Source organism: Seriola aureovittata, chromosome 3 (assembly GCF_021018895.1).
Source record: "Seriola aureovittata isolate HTS-2021-v1 ecotype China chromosome 3, ASM2101889v1, whole genome shotgun sequence".
Classification (NCBI taxonomy): Eukaryota; Metazoa; Chordata; class Actinopteri; order Carangiformes; family Carangidae; genus Seriola; species Seriola aureovittata.
In genome coordinates this window covers 11,989,689-12,014,125 of record NC_079366.1, presented here as the reverse complement: position 1 = coordinate 12,014,125, position 24,437 = coordinate 11,989,689, and the positions used below count along the sequence as shown (strand labels likewise).

At 38.1% G+C, this 24,437-nt stretch overlaps 1 protein-coding gene across 1 annotated transcript in view; it reads left to right on the top strand.

Moving 5' to 3' along the window:
• The window catches only part of LOC130166780 (zeta-sarcoglycan), a 341,932-nt gene that overhangs the window by 212,240 nt on the left and 105,255 nt on the right, over positions 1-24,437 (top strand). The window contains exon 3 of the mRNA XM_056372533.1: positions 22,434-22,535. Coding sequence (XP_056228508.1) covers positions 22,434-22,535 — 102 coding nt within the window. The remainder of the gene's footprint in view (positions 1-22,433; positions 22,536-24,437) is intronic.

Here is a 24,437-nt window from a genome sequence, read left to right as displayed (position 1 = left end):
ACTCTATTGTATATTTGAGTGTCTCATTCAAGCTCGGAAGAGAAAAATAGTTCTCGGAGAGACTCCCAATTAGGATTTTGTATTAAGAGACAGTTGGTGTGAGATTTGAGTGTTGGAGACACAACTGAGGTTGTTCTTCTGTCAAGACAGGGCAAACTACTGATTTATCATAGTTGTGCAGAATTTTTGCCTTGACTGATTTCCATTTGTTCCACTTTTTTATGAATAATAATGGAGCAGCCCGTGTTCCAGACTGCAGCAGTGCATTTATGTCCAGAACAGAATTAAATACAGAATTTAGAATATTCCAGCGTATAGCCAATCATAATGTGTGACATCATCTGTAAACGCAGTACCCCAAGCAGATCTTTTACCCACACTTGTTTGACTTTTCTGCAAAACAGTACAGCATGGACCAAATAGCATATTGGCCATTTGGAAAGGACCTTAGAGACCAGGCATTTTCATTTGACAGATACAGATGATAAAAAGCCTCCCTCCTGACACCCAACAGGGAGCAACTTGCCATCCAATTTCTTACCATAACAGAGAGCAAGAGAGAGGAAGGAGGATCCCTCTTGACACCTGCTCTTTTATGTCAGATAGAGAGGGATGCTGAGAAAGTGAGGGGATGATAGAGGTTATAGATAAAAAAGACAGGGATTGACACAAACTTTGCGATCCAGCAGGAGGCCTGTTTATAAATATCCACTGGTCACAGAGTTCCTTAGTAGGGAGCCAACTCTGGCAGTAGCACAGTATGTGACATACAGTCTGTTCATCAAGTCAACTGCATTCAACAACCGCTAGTGTTGTAATAACAAACTACTGCCACTGTTCCTATTCCTCTACACAGCTATTTATACTTAACTTTTGCATAGTTACTTTAACATCAGATAAATTAGTCATGTCAGTGGCTGTGTAGCTAAGTTAAATTAAAGCATAATAATGATATTATATAACAGGGTTGGGTGTTTTAATTTGTTATGCTATACTTAGCAGCAAAGTAAAAGTAGGTCTGTGTTTAGGATTCTTCCTTTTCTTTCTTTCCAGGTGTGCCAATATGGCATACTGCCACATTCTGTATCCCCTGGCAGTGGCTGGTGATCTGAACACCTGCATCAATGACACCTTTTGGTTTGGTATTTATGTCACACACCTGTTGTTTGCCTATGTGGACACAAGTAGGAGTTGAATACCATCAGTTCCTTGGAGAGAATCCCTACTGAAAAGAATAAAGAGTGTTAGATTTTCATTTAAATACAAAGAGCAGGAATTCCCATGGAAAAAGAAAGAAGAGACTACTTAGCTCCATTGGTCACATCGTTCTTTATGTAGGGTTTGAATACGAATCTGCCTGGCATCATTTTTATTTTCACAGCCATTCTTCAGTAGCTAGTGAAGAGTGACAGGAAAAGTGGGAAAAAAGGATGTTATGCTGCAGAAGTCCTGGACCGCTTTATAAATTTTGGTGTCATCAATCTGTATTATGTGCCTTTTAGGGAAGTCACAGCGGCAGAATCGAGGGAAAAAAAGAAAAAAAGAAAAAGCCATCCTGCTCAGTCTGGCAGCATATTCTGCTAAGCCTGCAAACCTGCACATTTTTACACAACTCACATTTTCAACCAGCACTGCATCAATTCAGTATTTTTATTAGTGTTTTTTGACTGTGTGTGCAATCGTCAAATCAATCTGTAAATTGCAAGAATATTATGCCAAACCTTTGCTTTTGAAGTGTCAGGCAACTGTTGAGATTCTTTTAGTTATAGTTAATGAACTGTTTTTGATAGAAACAACCTCAGGATGGTTAATCTGAGGTGGGCCACTGATAATACATATTTTACTGTTGGAACATCTCCTTGTGCATTCAGTATCACATTTTACTTTGATCTATTATTGACAGTAAATGATATTTGATTTTTTGGCTACTACGTCATGCTTGAGTCAGAAAAATCTAAAGTTTGTATACTAAGTAGTTCATGAAGGAAGTAGCTATGAAGTACAACACCAAAGTGAATAACATATCAGACCTGCATCAATCACTAAGCAAATTTGAGATGTGGCCAGAGGTCTGGAACCAGTCTAGCTAAACTACAGGATCAGAACTTCATTACATAATATATCTATCAAATAAAGTTCTGGTAAGATTTTGACCTCGACTCCGCTGTGTCTTCTGTTCCACTCAAAACTCCCATGCCACTGATTGCCAGGCCATTCTTGTAGTTGACAAATACTATTGATATTCTACGTAACAGGATAATGTGATTATTATGCTGTGGATGTGAAATTTCTTTTCATGAGGTATAAACATTAATTTCTAGAGCTTGCACAATGTTTTCCTACCGAGTTAAAGGACGCCATGAATCTACCTTTCCCACACAAGCTGACAGATTGCTGTCTATGTTTGTGTCTATGAGGTAACTCCACCCCATTTACAATACAAGTCAACCAACCTTCAGCCACTTCCATCAGTCTGGAGGGTTTACTGCAGGTTAATTGAAGATGTTAAGGTCAGGCGAAGGTAATACTACTGCTCGTAGTCTGCTGATAGCAGTCATCACTCAATCTGCATGTGTATTTAAGCTTGGTGTGTGTGTTCGTGTGTGTGCATGCGCGTGTGTGTGAGAGAGAGAAGGAGAGAAATACAGTGAAAGAATGTGACATCTCTTGCCTCCTCTATGAACAACCTTCTCATTACTGCTGTAAAGGTCTTTCTTGTTGTTTCGTTGCTTCATTGTAACTAGAAGCGTCTCCAGGCTGGATTACACCACCCTCCGAAAGCAAAATTACACGAATCCTCTGTTTTGTTCCACAGTCACACTGACGAACAAAATAGATACAGCTAGATGTTAAATACCATCCTCCAATTGTTTTCCATTTGCCAGAGAAATCCCTTTTAAATGTCCACAAGACTGTGTGTTCCAACAGATTTACTTTACTACAGTATATGTTTTATTGGCATCGATGCCTAACGGGGGGACAAAAGATGAGTTTTGTTTTCTCTGTCACAAGTAATTGATTTTTGTTGTCAGCAAGGGGTCAGTATGTGAAGAGCAGAGGAGAAGTTTGTGTTATTGTTGGAATGATACAGAAACTTCTGAAAAGATTTTGGTTTAAATAAACCCATTATCGAAAGCTGTTATTCAGGCAGAATGAAACATGTTTCAGTTGTCTTTCACAGCTCCAGTTTGTGGAACTGTAAAAATATCTTTATAAGAGACGAGTTTTTTTGGGGGATTCTGTTATATTTGTTGATTATAGCAGTTTAAGACACGAAACTAAGGAATTTCCACTGCAGCTGAAAACTATGAGGAACTGTGATAACTAACTCTTTATCCATTTCCTTTATAATTACAACTAAATTGCATGGGCGTCAATGGGAAATACTATCTACAAATATTTAGGCAAGTATGAGTAAAGCTTCCAAGAAATAGGCTGTAACATATGTGACCCATTAAAGGTGTTAACAAACGTTCATTGGGTTAAGCACGTGTTTTCCTTTATATCAGTGTCATATCCTTAACTATATATTTAATCCAACCCAGAGAGCTGTACCACTTTGTAAAAACTGTGATTGATGACTTATTGATGACACTTTAGATAGCATATTTCCAGGGTTGGCATACTATAGTATGACATTACAGTTAAAAGTTACTACAATATGAAAGTTTCTTCATACCTTATGCTGACAGGGGCTCAGCGTCATTGTCAAGAGCACTTGAAAAGGTCTAGCTACTTAGTGGACAAGGTAAATGAACTAGGATAAATTTTAGTCCTATGTATCCTCAGCCACGCAGTGAGACTAATGCACACTTTTATATTCAGCAAGCTAGACTATTGTAATGCTCTCCTATCTGGTCTATCACAAGAAAGTTATAAATTTCAGTTTGCTATTAAAGTCTGCTGCCTGCAGTACTTGGACCAGAAGGAGGAAACACAACACCTCTTTTAAAATCCTTTCATTGGTTTACTCTCAGTTTCCATATAGTTTTTTTTAACTATTATAATTCCCTTGCACCAGTTTACTTCTCTGACATGCTTACAATGTATGAACCAGGACGACCCTCAGGTTCTCTCACGCGAGTCTTTTAGTTGTTCCAAAGTGCAGGACGAAAGCCTGTGGTAAGGCAACTTTTAGTTTTGTTGGTTGGAGCTGCTGGAACATTGTGCCCAAGGAACTGAGACCAGCTGCAAATGCAAACTTAAAAACTACCTTTTTATCCTGGCTTTTAATTAGAATGTTTTATGGTCACTGTTATTCATTATTCATTTGATTTAATCATTTATTTTAATGTTCTATTCTCTCTCATCAATTTTGTCATCGTCTTTTATTTTATCTGCTTTTATTTTATTTATTGATTTTTAAATTGCTTATCTTTTAAATATTTGTCTCTCTTATTCATTTTACTGCTTTTTACCATTTTTATTTCTTGTGTGCTTCAGTCTCAAATTGTTTTACTATTTACATTTGAAGTGTCTTATCAGCTTGTCAGTCGTCTGTAAAACATTGAAAAAATTTCACTACCCTGCAAAACAGAAACAAACGTTTGATTGATTGGACCACTTTGCTGCAGACATATAAAGTGGGTGGATCAGACAGTTAATGTAAGAAAATTACTAAAACGCTCTGGATTCATCGTCTGTCCTAAAATTGCTGTTCTTTCTAACTTCTGGAATTTTAACTGCGCAACTTGACGTTATGTACTTTCCTGTGCCTGTGTGCAATTCAGACATTTGCTCATAATCAATCAAGATCAAACAAGATACTTAAGTACTAATACTACTAAGATATTAATATGTGCATATGCTCTTCGTAAATAACTTATTATATGGAATATGTGGTATTTTTTCTTTTTAAAGGAAAGTTTTGGTTCATATTGTTATAAAAGCCTTCGAGTTTGATTTACCGTTTTCTCAGCTTCTGGCTGACCTGGACCAGATTATGGTGAAGCACACCTCGTAAGACAAGTAGACCTTGGGGGAAGAATCTTACAGCACCAAGGTGACATACATATATATATATATATATATATATATATATATATATATATATATATATATATATATATGCTGTATGTGTGTGTGTGTGTGTGTGCAGGTTTCTTCAATACTTGTGACTCATCCTTCATAATGTAAAGACCCTGGACCCTTGAGAACCCCCCGCCCCCTCGTGCTTTCTGTGTCTGCTCTTGCTTTCTCTGCCATTGTGGCTCTTCCGTTCTCTCCGTTTCTTTCCCCGCAGCTCTCTTTATCTGTCTCTAACTTCCTTTGTTTCGCTCTTTTTCTTCCTCCCTTCTCCCATGTGTATATCTCCCTGTTTTCTTTCATCTCTTCTTCCTTCCTACCACTTCTTTCTCCATCTCTCTCAATTCCTCTCTCTTGTATTGTTTAGCCAATGGCTGTCTGCAGTGACTGACAGCATACAAACAAGACTCTTGGGTTGTAGGCTAGAGGCGTACACACACAACCACAAACACACACACTCACTTAGTCTCACTAACAAAGATGATTATACAAGTCATATAGGAAATTTTCACACACACATGCACGTCATTGCAGTGCATTGGCAAAAGCTCGCTCACACAAATATTCACCACACATGCATTTCCCCATCTGTCTACACACTGCCATGTACGAACTGCACTGACAGATTGGCTGGAGGCACACACTCGCGCAAATGAACACACACCCACTGCAGACAGGTTTTCACACATACACACACTTTCCCTATCTGTACATAGCACTTCCATGTACTCTTGTGCTGATGGATACACATGGATCTGATAACCTCATCGCCTGATGTCACCCAGTGCTCAACAGCCAAGGTTTTTTATACACACACACACACATGCACGAACATTCGTGTGTATAGAGATTCCAATTCAATTGCTTGTCTGCCTTTCATTGTTAACTATTTGTACTGCACATCTAACAACTCTGCTCATCTTGTTCCGAGGCTTAACTGGCTCAAGAGGTCATTGTAGTTCATTTGTTTTTACTGCCACTTTATGTCTGAAAATTGTCCATTCAAAAAGGACATCCTGACCACACTGTGATACAAATATAAGTGAGTGGCCAGATGTTCTAATATGATTTTTACAACAGACTCTAAAAAGATTCATTTCACTACTGGAATCTACTCAATATCTCATACATAGACAGTGAACACACTACACCAGGTCAAACTGCTTTAATGGAACATTTTATTCATGCACTGCGTCCGTTTTTGAGGATACACATACATCCCTTTTTATTGGTCATACTCATGACCAATACAATCATACTTTATAAACGCTATACATTACCTTCTATTCACACGTCAAAAAACTGCACATCGGTGACAAATTAAAAGAAAACCCTGAATAGATTAGTGGAGAAACATAAAGACTGCAGAAGGATCGATACAGGGCATATTGTGTCAGGAAATGGTTTGATGAGTATGGAAATTATGCATCTGTGGGTTGGAAAATGAATGGCAAGAAGCCCTGACGTTGTTCTGGTGAGCAGTCGTGGAACGACCACTTACTGACTAACTATAAAGACACAGATCTTTGTCTGTATTCATGCTGGTTTGGGTCAAGGGTAATTTTACCTTCTTGTCATTGACTGTGATGACTTGAAAGAGCCCTTTTATTTAAACTACTGTGGATAGATATTATGAATATTAACTGTAGTGGCATCTTAGAACTATTCCTGCCATCTGATATCAGTTTAAATGGTCTCTCATCTGTCCATAACACAGGATGAAGGACACATGCTCTGACAAATTATGCATCCTGCTATTGACATGGACAGGCACATGGAAACATCTACCTTAACTTGTCCATCAGCTGTGTAGTCAGTCATGATATGTTCCACTCTGTTTGGTATTCAGGTCATATCAGTTCCAGGCAGACAAGTGACCAAGTAGTTGGCAAACCACATAAGCATGCACTTGTCACTAAAGAAAGCCCCTGTCACATATTATTCTTATTACTGTATGTACTACACACAAGGTACTAGCAAGCGCTAACATTACTTAAATTGTATGGTACATGTTGGCTATGCATTCACACTACATATTGTTAATAATAGATATATTTTCACAAATATTTATTGTACAGTAGAAGACATTCTTCTGATTTTCCATCCTCTTCTTTTTATTAAAATCGTACTACAAGTGTGTATAAAGCATCAAAGGAACCAAAGGAACTTCTTACACAGATAAGTAGAAAGACATTCTTGGCAGTTGCAAACAGTGGGCAGAAATGAATGACAGAAATGAATGGATGATGGATGAAGCCGGACATTTTTTGTCACTTGTTAGTCAGTGTGTCACTCAAAAATTTGAAGCATCCCAGATACTAAAATAGTTAACTTTGCTCCTTTTATTTTCTGCCTCTTTGCCACCACAGGATCAACATAGACCCTACAGATGAAAGCAGATGTATTTTTGTTATGCTTGTCACTCTGAAAACAATCCCAAAAGTGTTAGAAGACATACTCTATGTGAGGGTGCTCTTCGGAGGCCAGTGATTGGCAGACAGGGGAGCTGGTGGCTTGGGCATCCAGCAGTGATGATCTGTCACCCTCATCTCATTAAACCAGTCACATATGTGGTAGCAGGGGCGGATGCCGGGTCACCTGGCTTATTTTTCTACTCTGTGCATGAGCAACGCAGACAGACACTGTGGCTCTGGGCACATCAAGTCAGGCATTATGACATGTCAGTTGCTGATGCATTCTAGGTGGAGAGGCAGATATAATGCAGCACTTGTTATTGTTATACAAACACTAAAAATGTGTTTGGAAAATGTAACGTTTTGTGGATGAGCCTCCATCCTTTGACATGAATGGCTAACCACATGTATTTGGCCTGCTATATGTATACAGCATGAATGCATAACCAGCATTACTTTTTGGAGAATTGTCTAGTTATTTGCTTGGTTTGTACACATGTGACTTACTGTATGCATATCTGGTATGGGATGTAATGAACAGTCTGTAGAATAACACCAGAGAGTTTGATCCAGTAGTAGTGGCTTGCCTCAATCTGTTCCCAGTGGAAACAGTTACCATCACTAGACTGTTTGAATGTGAAGACTTAAATGATGTTTTGCTCGCCTGCAGACAGGCCTTAAACTGTATTTCGATATGCTCGAACCTCAAGTCCTGCTGGTCTGTGGTCATGTTGTTCATTTTGGGAGTTTCACTTGGAATCCCTATGTTGGCCCTCAGGCATCTTCTTTTGGGTAAACTCTGCTGAAATTATTATTAGTCTCCACAGGTGATATTGGACAGGGATTGGGGTCATGGCAACAGATTTAGCATTAGGCATTGCCTCTGTCTGGCCCCATCACTGCAGTGTGTACTCTTGACTAAGAATAAGATAAGTGCAGTATCCAGTTGTTTGGTTTAAAGATGGAAGAGGGAGAAAAAGTAAGAAATAAAGCTAGAAAGACCCTTGCCCATCCCACTTAGTATGAAAATGTTTAATGTAATACTTAGAGGCTGTTTGTAAACAGTACCGGAAACATTTTTACTGTAGCAAATTTAAGCGTCTGAAATTGTTGAATAAAAGTCAGAGCTGTCTGGCTGCAAGCACTGGACCACTGTGAGTACTTACATTACTCATCAAAGGGAGTTTGAAGAGTTTTTTTCAATGAAAATTCATTACTTTTACACTGTGTTGTCACTGACACGTTGCTATAATGTAGGAAAAAGATGCATTTGAATTTTAACGGCGTGCATTCATAAATGGCAACACATTTTGCCTTGTTATTTGAATTATGCTTTTGTGGTGAGTCAGACTTCATAACACCATGAAAATGTTTCACATGAGGTGATTATTAATATCCTTGTGCTGAACGCAAGTTTCAGAAACACAGATGCATTATGTATTAAATGTGATCATTGTGTTAGGAAGGCAAATAAATGACTGCAGCCGCTCTGAATATCAGCAAGTCAATATTAGCACTCTGGGTTGTCAGCTTTTAAAAAGTCCCAGTTCAGGCTGTTTAGTTAATGCAGAACTTGAATGTGTGGGCTGAGTTGCTGTTGTAATTTATGTTGCTTTCATAATGTATACCTTTGAAACTGTAGAGGAGTCATTGTGGAGTTGGGCAATTATTCATTTCTACCACTTCAAGGATTTATTTTCTTCTAGATTTTGCCCTTTGGTTGAATAAATAAATACATAAAATATATAAAATATTGGGCTTCCAGTGACTGTGGTCACCCCCCACTACTTGGCTACTATTAAAATAAAACAGACAATGGCAATAAAACTGACTGAAAATTAGCAGAGTAGAGAAAATTACAAATTACAGGCAGTGTCCATAATCTAAAAGCCTGAGTTCAGGCACTGGAGGTACCAGCTACAGCTTAAACCCCATGCACTATGAACGGAAGCAATGAATGGGTCAGTTAGGAGTAAATACACCGGAGATGTGCTGAAAAATATTAGGATATTATACTTTTAATGCAAAGAAACACAAAGTGATCTTTTTCTTTACATTTGGGCATCACTCAGCCCCTGCCATTCAAATGTAAATCAAACTCTAGCCCATCATGTGAAAGTTTAAAACTTACCCCCTCTTAACCTCAGTCATTATTACAAAGTAGAGGTTTAGCTTTAGGTCTTAATTATCTACTGCTACTGCTGTTTCAAATATAAGAACTTGAATTCATTATTCACCAAACTGTTATTTTTTCATTAGCAAGCAGTTTAACACAAGACGTTTTACAAAATATGTGGGGCAGAATGTAAGTTTGATCCAACAGGCGTAAATCTGTTTTGTTTCTCCTTCTGACATCAGTGTTTCAGCCTGTTTCTGATTGTGTCTTAGAACATGTTTTGCAGCTCAGAGGGGCTGAACAGGAAGCGCTGAGGCGAGCAGACGGAGAGCTACTGACAGAAAACCTGTCACTATTTCCTGAGACTGGTCATGTCACTCTTATATTCACTTACAGCAAAAATCAGTGGAGGATGTCCAAACTCTTTCGCTATCTCTGCAAAGCTTTCAGTCAACAACATACTGTAGGAAAATCTTATTTTGATTAAAAGTATAAATGCATGAGTTAGAGGAATATGTTTTAGATGTCTGAATTAAAAACAAATAAAAGGATGAATTTTCTGAAAATATGTTAACATTTTTGCACTCTCTGTACTTGACAAAACCACACATATGTGGCCTCCAGAAGTTTTATATTTCCTCCAACATCTTTAAAGTCATTGAAAGGTTTTTGATTCTTTTGTACAAATGAGGGTGGAGAGCCTTCATCTAACCACTGAGTGTTGCAGGATTACTTCCATTCTCTCCCTACTGACCTAGTATTTTAGATTTATTTTATTTTTCATGACAAGAGAGAGTGGGGTGAAAGTGGTGAAGCAAGCAGACAAACACAAGTGTGAAGAGGCATTAGACCTTTGCTGTCATTTGTCACTCACACTGTCTCACAGGCTACAGAGGTGAAAGTGGGACACAGCTGTTGTTGAAAGCAAGGTGATGTTAACTGCACTTGTCAACTTGTTCCTTCGTGATTTCGCCTGCGATTTGAGCGGGTGAGTGGTTTGTGTAGAGTGAGTGAAGCAGCAGCAAACTCTCTGCTGTCATTTATCAGTCAGAGGTGATTCAGGACGCAGGTGCTATCTCGTACATCGGAGACAAGTGAGTGCTCCATTTGTGGACACTAAGGCCTGTCTGTTCATGTATAACCACGGTCAAACACAAAGCACAGTGCTGTACTTTAGAAAGGTTAATATCCGTCCTCCTGGGAAAGCTGACACATCATATAGCCTCTCCCCAGTAGGTGCATCATTTTCACTAAAACTTCACTTACAAATGGACACATTACTGAGAAAATCTTGTCTGGCCATTTTAGCTGTACACAGAAGTCAGATTTGCACTTGTCGATTTGAAAAAACTGAAAGTTTTGTTCAGGTTGTTTGACGTGGGGTTGTATGAGGCACTTATCCACAGTCAGTGTATTACCTATTCGGGTCAGCGCCCTGCCAGTTTGGAGAAGCAGGCAGGAGTTCTGGCACAGACGCTGAGCAATGTACTGCTGTGGATTGGGACAGCAGAAAATGTATCTTTGCCATCTAAAAAAAAAAAAAAATATCCCCAGAAAAAAACAGTATGAGTTTAAGTGTACACTATATTTTTTAACATTTTCACTACTTTACATTTCTGTCAAACAGCCTTTTATGACTCAAACGGCTGATCTGCGGAGTAATACCGTGCATGGAGTAAGTGTGCTTATGCAAAGGGAAATGGAAGTTCAACGGTTGAGAAAACGTAGTGCCAAAGGAAATGGTAATCAGTGTTTGTCCTCACTGTCAATTTTTTTTTCTTTCCCAGACTAATCCTTTCTCTGAACACAGTTTGTTTTTTTTAATCGGAGGTGTCAGAAATCTTTGACATTTTCCACCAAAGGCTCTGCCATACTACCAGTTCCTGCAGCCTACTCCATCTCAGTTGCTGCCCTCTTCAGCTCTTGCAAACTTGCTGTTCGATGCTAAACACATCGCTACTGGTGCGTAGTGCAGGAAAATCGACACAGACACCAGATTTAAAACTGTTATACTCAGAAAAAAAGTGAGATTGCTTGGATTGGTTGCTGTGATCCTCTTCCTTCCCAGTTTTTGGGCACTATTTTATCATAGCTAACTTTTGATCTAATCAATATATCACACATGCACCAAATATTTCATACATCGAAATGTCAAAATAAGGAATAAGGTATGCATAAACATGTGTTCAGATAAATATATAGACTGAGGAAAGAGAGGGGAAAAAAGCTTTGCAATGCACTGTAATGTGCAGTTCCACAGCATTAAATCAATCAGTACTGAGTTTCTCTTTTTATCAGTAACCTTAGTTTTCATCATCCTTATAGGAACCCTTATAGGGAGGTGAAGGAATTCTACCCCCCTCTATAGCCCAAAGTGTTTTAATGTGTAACAGATGGAGGGATTGCTGGGTTTACATTAACAGCAAATGGCAGCAACAACAAATTAACGCAGCATATGGGAGCAGATGAACAATGTCTACTCTTAAAACAGGGGGAATTAGAAATAAAGGCATGTCCTCAATAATAAAGTCCTGGTTCTCTACCTGGACACCATTTAAGAATTTACGGTATTGCAACTTTACTTATTTGTGCTGAGAGTTTTTTTTTTTTTAAACCCACCCTAAATTCTTGCTACAGGAAATTACTTTGGCTAATAACATGACACAGCATACCATGCCTGCTTTCATTTTAAACATGGTTTAACCAAGTTAAAATCCATCCCTTAATCCGACTCTGGCAGTGTTAGTGCCATGCCAGAGCACCATAAGATCGAGGAAGTTGTGCAATTTTAGGAGAGAGCAAAGAAGAAAGATAAGAAGTGTAGTAGAGGAGAGGAGAGAGATAAAGAAAAAAAGATGCTAGACATGCTGTGGCTGTTGGCATACAGCCCCGGGGAGCTGTTAAGGTAGCGTGACTCTCTAAGCAAACTGCCTCCTGTGAAGCTGTCAATAATTTCAATAAGGTGTTTGCCTCTAAAATTGATTTCAGAAACTTGGAGTATGAGGTTGAAATATCCAGAATGAACTAATTCTAGTGACTCACCATCCAATCACAATTTCAATATGAATTTATAATGATGAAACCACTGTGGCCAAGGCCAATGACATTTGAAACATTCCAAGTACAAACTGTAAATCTGGTATTTTTTGAGCATCTGGTAAAGCTTAATTGCTAATGAATTCCTCATGAAATTGTTAGAATTCAGATTCCAATACAAGTATTGGAAATGCATCTGATACTGCCTAAAATACTGGATCAGGAATCAGCGAGTACATGAGTCTATGCACTGATCTGATACCACATAATATATTGTACATGTATTGTGTATGTAAATTTTAGTTTCACACCCAGATGATATTATAGTTTTTCCAGAAATTAATTTTTCTTCACTGCTCTAAAACAGTAGCCTACACATGAAGTTGCACTGTGCAGCCAGCAGCATTTACTGTTAAAGAACTGCAAAGAAAAATTGATTTCTAATGAATAGCGTAATATTAGATGTTGGCCAAGATCACTAATAGGCGGACCACAGTCTGGGTCCAGTTGTTGTCTTGTTGGAGTCTGGACCTATAACCAATGAAATATTAAGAATAATTATATCTTGGAGTGTTTCTGTCACATGATGCTACTCAGCCAGTCACAACTCGACTTGGTCAGTGAGATACACAAGGTGAGAAGAAACACGAGACAGTAAGAGAAATGAGTCAGAGAGAATATGACAGCTTGCAGTAGTAGGCTACAAAAGTTTTAAATTCTTTTTCCAAATGTTGTCAAGTATGAAAATGAATACTGTAAGTGGGCGACTTGATTACCAAAGCCAATTATTTAAACAGAATTTGTATAAGAATCATTCTGCCCCAAGCATTTTGATCAATATAAGCATTTTCCACTGTGAAAAGAAAAATGCTATGGCATTCATGTTTTTGTTCATGTTTTACCTGCACCATTCCATATGACAGTGACAGCAATCATTGGTTAGTAGTCTACAGCTGTTTTTTTTTGTTTGTTTTTTTTACAGCATTGGTATCGTATCGGTGCTCTGTATTGGCCGATGCAGAAGTTGAGGTATCAGAATCAGTATCGGAAAGGATGGGTTCAGAACGTCTATAGGAATTATTAATTGTGCTGACTTTCATCCTCTATCCTCTAATTCTACATGGAAATAGTTTGAAGGACCAAATGAAACACTTGAGATAAAGTTAGAAAAAAAGTTATACAAAGTCATTTCTTCAGTCAGGAACCACCTATTGTGTCTCCCAATGGTCAAAAAGGCAAAGGACGACCAAAGCATTTTCTGCATTTCCTAATTTGAGCATCCCTTCAGCTATTTTCTCAGCTGTTTACCCAAGGAAAAGGTGACACTTTCTCTCTCTCTCTCTCTCTCTCTCTCTCTCTCTCGCTCTCTCTCTCTCTCTCTGGGTCTATTGGCTGACATAAAAGGTTGTGTGAAAAATTACAGCAGTCCTGAATATTAGAAGTGCCTGCAAAATACTTTCCCAGGCTATCCATCACCACAGGGACACATGGTTCTATCGTGTGTTTGTGTGATATGTGCACGTGTGTGGACACCTTAAAGTCATGGTGATAAACATCTCGGTATTTTGTCTATGATTGGTGTGAATGTTCTGTGTGTATAACCTTGCACATGATATGCTTTCACCTAATGGGACAGTTTGCCAGTTAACCTCGCCATGATGGGGGAATCCATCATTATCGCCACAGATACTACGTTGAAGAGGACGTTCACACACTCTGGTGACTTTGCACATACAAAACTCTCACACACACAGGCACCTTTTTATAGCTGGCATTAAGATGTGCCGTGTCTAGACACTTTCAAGATATGATTTAGCCACGTTAAATGTACAGTGGACATGGTATGGCATTTCATTCACCATATTGCAGATTGCAGCACAAGTCAATTCCTGTTTATGTCATTGAAATCTTTTTTTTTTTTTTCTTTATTTGATTGCATGGTTTCTCAACCATGGGATTTTTCGACATTGTTTGTTTAAAAGATGCTTTGCTCCTGAGTCCTTCAATTGTCTCTTAAAGTGCTGTTAGCACAAAAAACAAATTATGTTTATTTCTATTTTTATGGTGTGAAATGCTTGTTGCGCTATGAATGGCTACTTGTTTTGCACCAATAAACAACATTGCTTTCCATTACTGAAAGCAATGCTCTTGCTACCTGTTATTCATGAGTCTTCCTGTTTCACAAGAGGACAAATCATTATTCCAAACCACTGCTGATGCACTTTCAAGAAAGTGTGTCTGTACATGTGATCTATCCTGTGGCAGTGCTTCTTGTATATCATCTCTCTCTTTCTTGCTTATAAGTAAGAAGTTCTAGTGTTTGAACTTAACCCTGAGGTCTTTCGTATTTGAGGGCTTATTGGTTCTGAAAATCTCCCTCGTGCTTTTCAATATGGGCAGAGAGATGCAGCATTGTTAGGAGGAATGAAACAGGAACATGGTCCATAATTTAAGCCACATGCAATTTACTCCAGTCAAGGTTCTTTTTGCACATCTATCAGCAGTTTCCATAACAGGACTCTGTAGGTGTTTGAATACTCATTGTGTGACGGGGATCATACTGTATCTACATACTCACTGTGCATATGCGTGAGTGTGTATGTATTACTGTGTACATTCTTTTTTTTTTTCTTAGGTGCTTTTTTGTGTATGCACACATTCAAGCATTGCATACAAACAAATGATGTATACGTGTGAACCAGTCTTGCAGTTAGCATTAGTGGGGTGTATAACTATCTTCAGAAAAAGGCAAAATAAAAATTACTTTAACTTTCAGGGGACGAGGGCTACAGGCCACCACTGATGATTCCTTTGACCAGCTCTAAGAGGGAGTTGTTGATCCCAAGTATCAAGTGTATGCAGCAATATCTGTTTTGTTCACCATAATTCTATTCAATTTGACAGTGTGTTTTTCAAACATATGTGTACTTACTGTACATATATAGGTGTATTTATTACTTTTTCCATGTCATTTAAATAGAGAGTTAAATAGACTTGCAAAAGCTTGCTGAATGTAAACTCACACATGAATGCACTGATGGAAAGAAAAGGAAGGATACAGGAGAGTATAGTTCATTTGGTGATGATGAACAATTACTATCATTGTTGGGATTTGTTGATTTTTCTTTGGCAAAGAAACACTTGTAGAGTTTATACCAGTGAAGCCCATTTCAGTTGGCAGAGAAAAATGAAACAGACAAACAGACAAAGCCAAGCAGAGGATAGTTTGTTGTCTGATTAGTGCTGTCATTGTTGCCAAACTAACTGATTTGCCTGCTATTATGTTGATTATTTTTATTTGTTCATTTTGATTTACTGCCAAAAGGATGCATTCACTGCTAATGCAGCCAAACCGAAATGGCAAAGGCAGGGGAAAGAGGAAGACAGTGTGTTTGGCATTCCTGTATTATATTTAATTTTGTCATCTGAAGCAACACACACCCAAATCATGCAATTTTTTAAATTTTATCGTTTTAATTTCAATTAAAAGCTGCAAACTGAAAATTATATAGAGATTCTTGGAAAATATTAAGGGCATGACAAAGCCAAGAGAGGATCTGAATTTACGTAGAAGCAGAAAGGTGAAAGAATGTAACAGTGTATCATCTGCATAAAAACAGACATTTGCAGCAGACCTCTTTTGACCTAGACAATTAAAAAAAATTCAGAATGATAGTGACAGGCAACTGGTGATCCCGTCAGCTTGTGCACACTGCACTGCAAGTCATTTTCAAATCAGCAACAAATATATGTGACAAACCAGTACTGAACAGTCTGTTTCATAACTGCATGGCTACGGTATCATATGTCAAAAGCTGCTCAGTGATGCCAGATGTCTAAATGATGAACATAATTGTTAACTACTTTAAAGGCAGCTGTGCTAGTGCTTTTTTCTTTTCTTAAAATTGATTGATGAGGGGTGAGGGGGGCGGTTTGGAAATGGGCCTATAATTTAACAATGTTGGGTCACCAGCTTTTAGCAATGGCAGGAAAACAGATAAAATGGATGTCATTTGTGAATAAAGATACCTTTAAAAAAGTGATGTAAATGGACCATCAATAACATCCTCTGCTAATTTAATAAAGAAGCCTGAGCATTGTTAAGACCTGCCATTTTACCAATGTCTAAAAGCATACAGTACGTGCATTTTGTACCTCTGTAGCAGTGAACATTTCTAAATTAAAGGCTATCTAATAGTTAATGGAGTTTTATTGATACCAATGCCAATATCCATTCTGCTTATCAGTCCGATTCTCTATCAATTCCCTTAATGATTCCTGATCAACTTTTGGTATGAAAAAAAAAAAAAAAGCATAAGTTATTGCCAAACAGTCACACTTGACTTATAAGCTGTACAATTTAAACATAAGCTTAAACACTATGGCTGCAGCTTTATTATTCATGGTACCAGCTGCATCAGACCCATTAAAACAGACTCTCCCAGATTTCCCAGATTTGGCTGAATTCACTGAGACGTGCATCCGTTTTGCCTGATATGCCAAGCAAATCAAATTTTAAATTCAATATTTAATCAATAGTCAATGTCAATCCATCTTGCGTTAATAACATTCTGGCAGGACAGAGAAGAATCTATTTTTCCAGAGTTGTAAGTGAACCTTGACTGAGAAACGAGATAATCTTTTTGAGTGGCATTTAATAAACAAAATGCAAGGAAGTGGCTGGTAATCAAGACAGAGACACACTACCCAGATAGGTTAGAGACAGAGACAGACTAGAGAGAGATGCACTGCGAGCTAGCACCTTAATGTTAGCCTACTGTTATTTACTGACATCAAACTTGGAGAGAAGAGTTTAAATTTACCTTATTGCTGCTTCCACTATTCACTCTCATGGTGCTCTTCTTCTATTTTTGTGATCAGATGGATAGCTCATCCTGTCATCAAAGTTGTAAACACCCAGCTGACACCCACTTTAACACGAGGGGGAGACAGGGTCCTAGGCAACGTGTGTGGTGTGCGAATGGGCCCATCCAGCTCAGAGAAACATGCAGGTATCGATAGAAGGAATTGATAAGCTTGGACTCTGATGGCTTGGACAATTTGGAAGCAGTTCTCACATGGATCCTGTTCTCGATTCCCGTCCCTAATGGAGTTCATGCAAAATATGCATAAAGCTTTTGATTTCAGTTGTTTGCAAATCTTTGACTGTGCAGGGTGGGAGCGCCAAATCATTTAAATTTTTGATCATGTCTTGCCATGAATGTCCCTTTCAACATGATTACCAGAGTGTGCACATACCTGCAATAAGGCACATTACAACCTCTGATCTGTTTTCCAAAACTAATTTCAAATTGAGAAAGAGATTGAGAGAGAGATGAACAGAAGTAGGATAAACAGATTCAGGGAGGGAGTGAGAGCTGAACAATGAGATAAATGAATGAATGGTGAGATTTACTTATTTTCTTCTTTTTGTTGAAGAATTCCCTTTGTATTCTAGGCTTAGGCAATATTGTTCATGTACCATTCATGCCAATGATGCATACTGGATTGAAAATGAAACAAAAAAAAAAAAAAACAGGAGTGTGTGAGATACAGAGAAAGAGGGAGAGCTGTCATGTTCAATCAATCAGAATGAGGCTTCAGTGTTGGACAGTGGAAAGGTGAGGTAGAATAAAACAACCTGATTAAAGTTAACATTATGGTCTTCATGTTTTTGGAATTAAGAGACAGAGGTTGGAGAGAGGAGGGGATTAGAGAGGCATTCCAGGGGTAAGTAGTGAGTGTCAATGTGTTCGGACTGAGCTCATTCTGTATGTATGCCATTCTCCCTCTGCGTGTGTGTGCATGTTCTACTATAGTATGTGTTTCTTTATATGGATATATATACGAGTGTAGCTAGTTGTGTGTGTGTGTGTGTGTGTGTGTGTGTGTGTGTGTGTGTGTGTGTGTGTGTGTGTGTGTGTGTGTGTGTGTGTTCCAAGCAGTGACTAAGTTTGTGATTCTACAGCTCCTCAGGCTGTGTTATAGCTTATTGAATGAGCTCCATGCTCCACTGTATATTCGGTGTAATGACTATAGATCTAACAACAACACTGGAAACCTCTGGCTGGTTTAACGTATTGATCTGACACACTTATCACTTCGGTATGCTCCCATTTGTAAGAATGTGCGTGTCTGTGGGTTACATATTGATGAATGTATGTGGTTAGTATTGGTGTTTTGTTAAAAAAAAATCACATATTGGAGTGTCGCGCTTGCCCACTTGCTTGATTACAGATTTGTAATAAAATGGATCAGTGCTGATCATCTGTGGAGAAGGTGATAAACCCCTTCACACTGTCACCAGAAAGTTTACTCTGAAACCAACACAGAAATTTAAACCTTCATGAGGCATTAAAATGACGATCCAAGTCCACACAGGTCACACCAAACAACAATAACACACATACATGAAATGAGGTGAGGAATGAATGTTCATATTTCATGTAATCCATTTTTACTATAGAAACCTGGAAATAACATAACATAAATGACTTATTTACACACATACTCATAACACTTTTTTTTCTATAATAAGGTCTAATACAAAAGCGTTTGTTTTCCCAGTATTTATCCTGTTCCTGTTTTCTCATGTTGGAGATGAACCCTTTACTTATCTTAAGCATGATATGTATTTAACAAAACTCTTCTCATTTAACACTGCGTTTGATTGGACTGTAGGAGTGTATATATGAAACTCACTCACTTCACTGCTTCGTCTTTCATATCGTTTAACTGTGAAAAAGTAGAACATTTTAATTAAAATAGTTTTTATAATCTTTTTTTTATTTATTTTTTCATTTTTTTCCTTTTGATGTGTAGCATGCTGGTCCACCCCCACACATAAATCTATTCCCCCAGCTCCCCTTCACCACCACCACTGCCCAGCACTACAGGCATGTCAGTTGATGAGCTTGACTCTTTCTGATTTTGGTCTTTTTCATGCCAGCGACAGCCATGGCCGGAGGCATTATGTTTTTGGTTTGTCTGTCCGTCCGTCCCATTCTCATGAACACAAAATCTCAGTAACACCTTCAGGCAATTTCTTCAAATGTGGCACAAACGTTCCCTTGATGGTTCCCAAGGATGAATGGATTAGGATTTGGTGGTCAAAGGTCAAGGCCTCTGAGACAACACAAAACACGTTTTTGGCCATAACTCAAGAATTCATGCAGCAATTAACTACAACTATACTGGTTGTTGGAGGCATAAACCACGAGGCAGTGTTTTTTTTTTTTTGCTCCAGTTTCCTGTTTTATTCCTCTTTGATTTTTTCACTTCCCCATCGGTATTTCTTTTCCTCCTCTTCCTCTTTACTCATCCTCCCAATTTCTCTCCCTCACTGTTTCCTCTCTCTCGTGCCTTGAGTACATTTCCAATTTGAAAGGCTTTGTTGGTTTGTTGCACCTAAGAATTAATGATAATTCACTGCAGCACTCTGAACAGTATTCCTATCTTCATGGACAGTTTCATCAATATTTGTGAACATGAAAAGAAAGCTGGGAACCAGGGAAGCAAGACTAATTTGTTGTCATCGAGCGACACAGGCTGTGGGAGAGTTATTCCAATTGAAGGCTGAATTGGTTCAATCCACAGCGTTTGTTTGAGTTTTTACCCCCCAAAAAGAACTCTATTTCACAGTTGCAATTTTTTTTTCTGAAAATGTTTGACCTGAGGCAACCAGGAACACACCTGTTCTTTTCAGTAATATTTTCTCAATAATAGAAAGTTAAGAAGAATAAAAATAGCACTGGTACAATATGCTAACAAAAGGATTGTTGGTGGACATTTATATTTACTTTGTGTACAGTTTCAAAAACATGATTTTCTCTTGCCATAGAACTGCCTTACTTACTTATGATGTTATTTTATGGAAGTTTTTTTTTTTTTTTTCTCCCCGACATATACTACAATACCCAGAAGCCTCACCAAACTCTGTCCAAGCCCACAGTTAGAGCAGCTGTTGCATTGCTATGCTCTCTGCACTGTCACTCTCCTAAGCATCAATTTGACATGGTGCAGTAGCTGCCTCTTTGCTCTGTAAGAGCCCCTACTATCCTAATACCCTGCATGGCTGTTCGAAAGGAATTCAATCTTACCATGTAAGTCTGATCCAACAATTTTTCAAGCATTCACTCGAGTAGAATCTGTAAAATTCTGCGCAACTGATCATAAACCGGCACAAAGCCATTTTTATCACAGGAAGCCGGCCAGCTGATCAGAAATAGTGCAGTAAAGCGCACAGCCCAAATTTGTGCTTCACATTTAAATTTACACAGTTCAAAGTCTGATACTCAAACTTAAACTAGTCCTTGCCATAGTAGTGGAACACAAATGTGTTTATGCAGCATTGCACCAACCTGATAATTATTTTATATTTGATTTTCATTTTACATTACAACACAAATGGCATAAGGCATCATTCTTTTTTGGTAACTTCTAAGATGATTAATAAGGAAAGAAAGGTTTTTTTTTTTTAAGTAGTTCAGTCATTGCAAAATGAAAGTAAAGGTCTAAAAACATGAATGCACATGTACTAAAAATGATCTAATTCAAAGGTAATGTTTTAGTGTGCTGACCTTTGTTTGAAGCGGCCCCCCATAGAGAGCCAAAATCCTCCCCTCTTTCCCGAGCTAACCCCTGTTCCAATTGCTTCTATAACTCAGTGGGTTTTCTCAGCAGGGGTTTCTTGTCTTTCTGTCTCTCTGACAAGCTAAAAATATATTCCTGGGGCTTTATATCTGAATTGTAAGCTAAATAGTTACATAAAATTTCAGCACCTTGTCATTTTGACAGAGATAAAACAGCTCTTTTGTTAGCATTTTAAAACTACAGCTTTCATGAGGCTTTGACAATAGGCCTTTTCTTTCTATGTTCTATGATGCACCTTGAGTTTGAATAAATGTATTAATAATCACATGCTTGCATTAAAAATATATTCCTAATAGGCTGTTAAGAATGTTCTCTGTAAAACAGGATCCGGCTGTGGATGACCTGTGTGAGTACATGATATTCCCATCTAACATCAATATTACAATGCTCATCAATGACTAATGTTAATAAGTATCTACTGGGTTTTTAGAGATCCTCAAAAGCTCTCAACACATTATAATTTGTATAAACCCAAGACCTTAAAAAGTGTAAATGTCTTTAATATTGACATCCAGGGTGATATTTAGTCAAGGCAAGTTTGGAAGATAAAGCAAATGAAACTAGACATATGCCATGAAATGTGTATTTTCATAAATTTAAGATGTGAGTGGGACTAACAAAGTGTGGTCAAGATGAGTTATCATTGTTTTACAGGAAAAGGAAATACATGGATTTTGTTGTAATACTCACAAGCACTCAAAAATGTTTTCTTTTTACATATATTGGGCAAACAGTGTATTCTGAGTCACGTTTTATTTTCCTGCAGATTTAATTTTAAATGGCTGAAATTAGCATTCTTGCAGTCAATTAATCTACACTCAAATGAGCCCTCAAATGTCTTTGAATGAGGCCATCTGGAACCTGAAGTTGCATAAACAAGTCATAACTACATACTTGTATGAATAACTGATAACTTGGCAATTGCATCCCCCCACTGTTCTCTGCTTTATATGTGTGCATTACTATGAATGATATAATGGATCCCTTTGGGTAATAGATTTTTATATGATCTATAAATATGACTAGTAGAAAACTCATCAGAAAGTAAATGAGTAAATGAATGAAGTAAATGAATGGTTTCTCACTCGATGGCGATGAGGAAACAGTTTATCCACAAAATATTTTGATTATTTAATTTGTTCTCCAAATAACCACTGGATTTCTCTCTGTATGTGTCTTTGTCTTTTTAGGATGGTATGGGGAATCTGCGGGTGACAAAGGAAGGTGTCAGATTGGAGGGAGTGTCTGAATTCTTACTGCCTTTATACGTCAAAGAGATCCAGTCTCGTAGGGTAAGACTACACATCTGTGAGTGTGTGTGTGTGTGTGTGTGTGTGTGTGTGTGTGTGTGTGTGTGTGTGTTTTTGTATGTCTGTTTTCTCAAAAAATCATGCTGCACTGTAGAAGACAAACATGCTTTGTATGACTATTCTTTGTGTGGTTTCATCTGTATGAGCTTTGATGTAAATGTAGTCGTCCTTTCAGTCAGTTCAGTCTTTTCAGGTTCAGCTGCTTTCATATTCTCTCAGTATATGCTGTACTGTACTGTGTATTGTATTGCGTGTGTCCTTGGTTAAGTCATACATTGAGGATGTACAGTACATACAGTGCATTCAGAACATATTCAGACCTTCCTTTTTGATCCGTGTCTCAACACAAACATGTCTCTGAACTCTGCAGGCAGTTCCTTCCGCCTCATGGCTTGGTTTTTGCTCTGATATGTGTTGTTAGCTGTGAGAGACCTTCTGTAGACAGGTGTGTTCTTTTCCAAATCATGACATATCAGCTGAAATTACCACAGGTCAACTCCAATCAAGGCAAAGAAACATCTCAAAGATGATCAAGAGAAATGGGAGGCACCTGAACTAAATGTCATGTGTAGCAAAGAGTCTGAATACTTCTCTCAATGTGATATTTCAGTTTTTAGTTTGAATACATTTGCAAAAATGCGTATGTGTATATGTGAGTCTGTGTGTGTGTGTGTGTGTGTGTGTGTGTACAGCACTACTGTATGTTCCAACCCCTAAAACGAGCAGAAATCAGATATTGTTCCCAGCTGTCTGGGTCTATTTGTTATGTATGTGGCATATTATAGTGGTGCATAGTATCCAGCATATATCCAGCATCCTCTTCCATATCTTCATTTATCACTCACAGAATCAGCATCGATCCTGTCAGCTGTGACTACATGGACACTATGTCACCCTATATTGGACACTGTGACACTGTGTGTATGTGTGTGTGTGTATGTTCATATGTATGAATAGTAAGCAGGGGGGATTGACTTTAATAGTGTCACACTGTCACAAACATATTGTGTGTGTGTGTGTGTGTGTGTGTGTGTGTGTGTGTGTGTGTGTGTGTGTGTGTGTGTGTGTGTGTGTGTGTGTGTGGAGGGAGTGGGATTTCAATTGGACATTAAGAGATTAATGGTGTGATGGAGTAGGATAGAAAGATGACAATTGATAGACAGGATATTTATGAAAGATATAATACCCCAAACAGCTGTGGTGTTATTTTTCAGTGCTGTTAAACTAAAAAATGTGTGATGATAAATGAGTATAACACCGAAATCTTACATTGCTTGGAAAGCTTATGGAATACGTAAGAATGCTAATATGCTTCTTCTTATGATCCCTCCTGTCTTTGGACCAACACTGATAGAAGGGATTGATTACCTAATAGAAGTAAAACATATTTGCTTTTTCTAACACTTCATGCTTTTGTAGAACATGTGGAAGAACTTGAAACATAATCTGCACTTCAGTGCAATATACACAAAAGCCTTACCCACGGTGTAAGTTTCTACACACAGCATAACAGGCTTCTGTTGTGAGCTATATTCATCGATTTGAGTGGGTTTGGAAATTTTCTCAACAAAAGAGATACATGTTTTTACTCATACAGTATAAAATCAAAGCCAGAACATGAATACTGTATATTATATACTCATCATATAATTATATATACTGTATATCATATACACTCACCAAAGCAAGTCAGATACAGGTCAGTTAATGTTCACATCAAACATCAGAATGGGGGAAAAATGTGAACTCTGTAACTTTGACCTTGGCATGGTTGTTGGTGCAGGACGGGCTGCGTTGAGTGTTTCTGAAACTGCCGACCTCCTGGGATTTTCACACACAGTCTGTAGAGTCTATTTAGAATGTTGTTATAAACAAAAAACATCC